The sequence below is a fragment of the Colletes gigas genome, unplaced genomic scaffold (genome assembly GCF_013123115.1).
Source record: "Colletes gigas isolate AHSC1104 unplaced genomic scaffold, ASM1312311v1 Colletes_gigas_Sc00072, whole genome shotgun sequence".
NCBI lineage: Eukaryota > Metazoa > Arthropoda > Insecta > Hymenoptera > Colletidae > Colletes > Colletes gigas.
The window spans coordinates 220,171-223,697 of record NW_025106701.1 but is presented as its reverse complement, the minus strand read 5'-3'; the positions used below and the strand labels follow the sequence as shown (position 1 = coordinate 223,697).

The window sequence follows — 3,527 nt, the reverse complement described above, 5'->3', positions numbered from 1 at the left end:
TTGGTGAATAGACATACCTCCGAAATCCTGCGCATTTTTGAGAAAAAAATTTAGTGCGGGCGGAACTTTAAACATCAATAACTTTTTAACGAAGCCTCCATCAACAAATTGGTATTCTTGATATTCGTCTTATTTTGGACTCTAGAATCTCTCATTAAAATTTTTCCCAAGGTTAGCCGAACACCTTATACATATATCAACGTACGAGAAAACCGGTGCGTGAAAAGTGCTTATCTTGGTCCCGAAAGCCAAAAGAGTCCCATCAATCAGATATTTACAGAAAGCCTACGATTAAGAATAAGACAATGTACGATAGCGTATTTACAATAAAACTCGAGGCGAGAGCACGCCTCCGGCCCCGTATCCTTCCATCGATGTCAATTGCATCTAGGTTTACTAAGTTCGTCAGACTCGTTTCTCGTATCGCGCGGCGCGTTATCGCGGATCGATCTGCTGAAAAATGTTTCGGAATCTGGCAAACAAGGCCGCACGAGGAAAAAGCATTAGCGACGAGCACCGCGGGGCCGCAATTATTGCTAATTAAACTATCTGCGACAATCGAAAACTCGGATTCTTCGGGCTATCTCGCCCATACGCGGACAAACTGCATTCTACGAAAAATGAAACCGATTGAAAAATTCTCCGCTCTTTCCCGGGATATTTGTATTAATAGTCGCCACGTTCGAATCCCGAGTAGCTCTAAACATTTTTACGTTTTTCTTTTCCTTACGTATCTTACACTTACTTCTCGTTCGATCGAGTCGGTGGTCCAGGCAACCAAAGCTCCCTCCGTCTCGATGTAAGGCCATTTTCGAAGAACAACAACGAAGCCGTCCCGTGTGTCGTAGCAATTTAAGAAGACTTCTCGCGACGATCCAAAAAACCTCGCTCCAGTTGCAAGAACTGGAAACCTCGGGACGCCGGGTTTGGCAATGTACCGATACTCCTCCGTCGACGAGGTGCCATTCTTCTTGCTCGCAAAGTCACGTACAGGACTCGCGCAACTTTGTTTTGTACTTTGTTGTCCCCGAGTATTCCGGGCGAGAAAGAATAGTTATTACCGTAAATAAAGGATCGCTGGAGCGTTTTCACTCCCTTTGAAGGAGCTCGTAGAGCGCCGATATGTACGTTTGCGCCATTTGCAGGGTCTCGAATTTGCTGAGCTTTCTGTCGTTGCCGAGGCTGGGTACGACGTCCCTGAGTCTGTCGAACGCGTCGTTCAGACTGTTCATTCTCCTTCTTTCGCGCGCGTTCGCCGCCAGTCGTCTCTTCTTCAGCACCTCGATCCCCGGCGTGCCGTTTTTGATCTTCTGCATCGTGTCCTTGGTCTTCTGCGCGCTGTACTCCATCGTGGCAATGTGCAGACCGTCGTTTTTTTGGTGATATCTCGCGGTCTCACATTTACCGGGCTGGCTGTTCTGAACGTAGCCCTCGTTCCTCTGGACGCTGTACGCGGCGCCCAAATAAAGAATGTCGCCCCTCTGTCCATACGGATTCCCGTTATTCCTAGGCAAAAAACCGTCACCTTTCGGTACACCGTAACCCTTCGCGACGAAGAAGCTCTCTTGGTTCTGGGCAAAGTCGCACCTGGTGCTCCCGTAGACGTTTACCCCCGAATGGTGGTCCGCCTTGGCTGCGACCTCCGCGGCGGTCTGTTTCGCTGTCGGATTCTCGTTGCTGGTCACACTCTCGTAAACGTTATCGACGCATTCGTTCATCCTGTACGCAACCTTCGCGTGATCCTTGGCGGTCCTCGAGCTGTTCGGGTGACCGGTCTGATGATCGTTTCGGCAGCCTTCCTGGTAGTAGCCCTCGTAGAACTCGGTGAAATTGAAACCGGTCGCGGTCACGTGAAAGCTGCCATTCGCGGTACCGATCTCTTGGTACTCGCGATTCTGACAGTCGAGGGAGCTCACGCTGCCGCAGCTGCTACCCCTGGACCTCGGTGGCTGGGGGTAAATCTCTGGATGCGTCCAGCTACGCGGATTCGATTCCGGGCTGCTCGCCGACCCGTACCCCTCGGAATCTAACAGCTCGTACTGTTGGAAACTCGCGTAAGCGGTCATTATCTCGACGGCTGGACTCTATCTCTGATTCGTATTCTTCCTTGTCCTTGGAACGATCGCGATCGCGAGTTTAGAACATGTTAACGGCCCCTAGGCTCTAGCGACTACAATCGGCCGTCATTTCAAGGAACGACTCTTTTTATCACGGAATTTAAATACTCTGGGGAAAGTTCATTCCTCGAGCAGAACGCGTATCGCTGTACTCTGACGATCAGAACATTTCTCGAACTAGCTGGACGATTCTGTCACAAGATACCATGTTTCGCCGACGATTCAACTCGTCGAAGTAATCGCAAAAGATTCTCGAGATCCTGTGGATAACCGTGTATGCTTCGCGTACGGAAGCGTTGCGTAAACTGGCTTTACCTGGCGATCTCGTGGTCTGGACCATGCTGCCCAGTTTTCTTCGGGCCCGATGGCGGGGGGAGAGGACTCCTGGGACCCACGTGGTAGGGATCCTCGAGAAGTGGAAGGGGTCCACAGGGAAGTGGGTATCCCTTTGTAGAAGCCGCGCGACCGGACACGCCCCTCGTCTTCCTTCGTCTCTTTGCTGGGGGCTCTCGAAGGTAGAGTCAAAAGACGATCGACGCGAAAGAAAGGCGCTCTATCAAGTGGCACGCACGGTCACGGGACGAGGCGCCGCGTCGCGTTCTTGACATTTGAGACACACGGCAACTACCCGCGACTCGATTTTACCTTCTCCCTTCGACTTTTCGGTTCGAATGCACCACCAAACGAGCTATTCTAATCTAAAATTCACACTAGAATACCCCCTTAACGATTGATACGCGAAGAACTATACAAATCAATTGAAAAAGATGTTTATCTATATTTATATATGTTTCAGAATAGATCAAATTAAAAAATATTGATGAACGAATTTAGAGAATTTTACGTAAAACGTGCTGCACGAGTATAAATATTGTGAACCTTACGAAACTTACGAATGTTTTGTTTTTCTACATTTATACAAAGTCGCATATCTAGAAAATGAATTGGTAATATGCATTAAAAGGTTTATAGAAAAGTTTTAATAACATACAAGTTTAAAATATAGCAATAGAATAGTCTATGGAAATGTACATGACGTTTGTTTTCGATTTTTGAGGTCTCGAGTTCGTTTGCCGAACATTGAGAAAATTTTCGTACCCATTTCTTCTGACTACGACTAATGTTTATTTCTAGTGTTAATTTCTTAAATTAAAAATTTCGTAATAACATTGATAAAATAGATACGCGAAGAAACGTACAATGCAATGGAAATAAATGTTTATTCGTTCCTTTATAAAAAACTACGGTGAAGAAATCCATTCGAGTGAATTACTAATGAGAATTAGAGATTCTCAGAATAGATCAAATTAAAAAATATTGATGAATAAATTTATACAATTTCATGTGAAATAAGCCGCACGAGTATAAATATTGTGGACCTTACGAAACCTATGTATGAAATTTTTGCTT

The 3,527-nt window shown here is 46.4% G+C and overlaps 1 protein-coding gene across 1 annotated transcript; it reads right to left on the bottom strand.

Annotated features, from left to right (window-relative positions):
* Nucleotides 1–1,088: 1,088 nt before the first annotated feature.
* On the bottom strand, nt 1,089–2,066 carry LOC122403757 (protein dimmed-like). Its single transcript, XM_043407489.1, has one exon. The coding sequence runs from the start codon at nt 2,064–2,066 to the stop codon at nt 1,089–1,091; it is 978 nt and encodes a 325-aa protein (XP_043263424.1).
* Between the last annotated feature and the right edge of the window lie 1,461 nt (nt 2,067–3,527).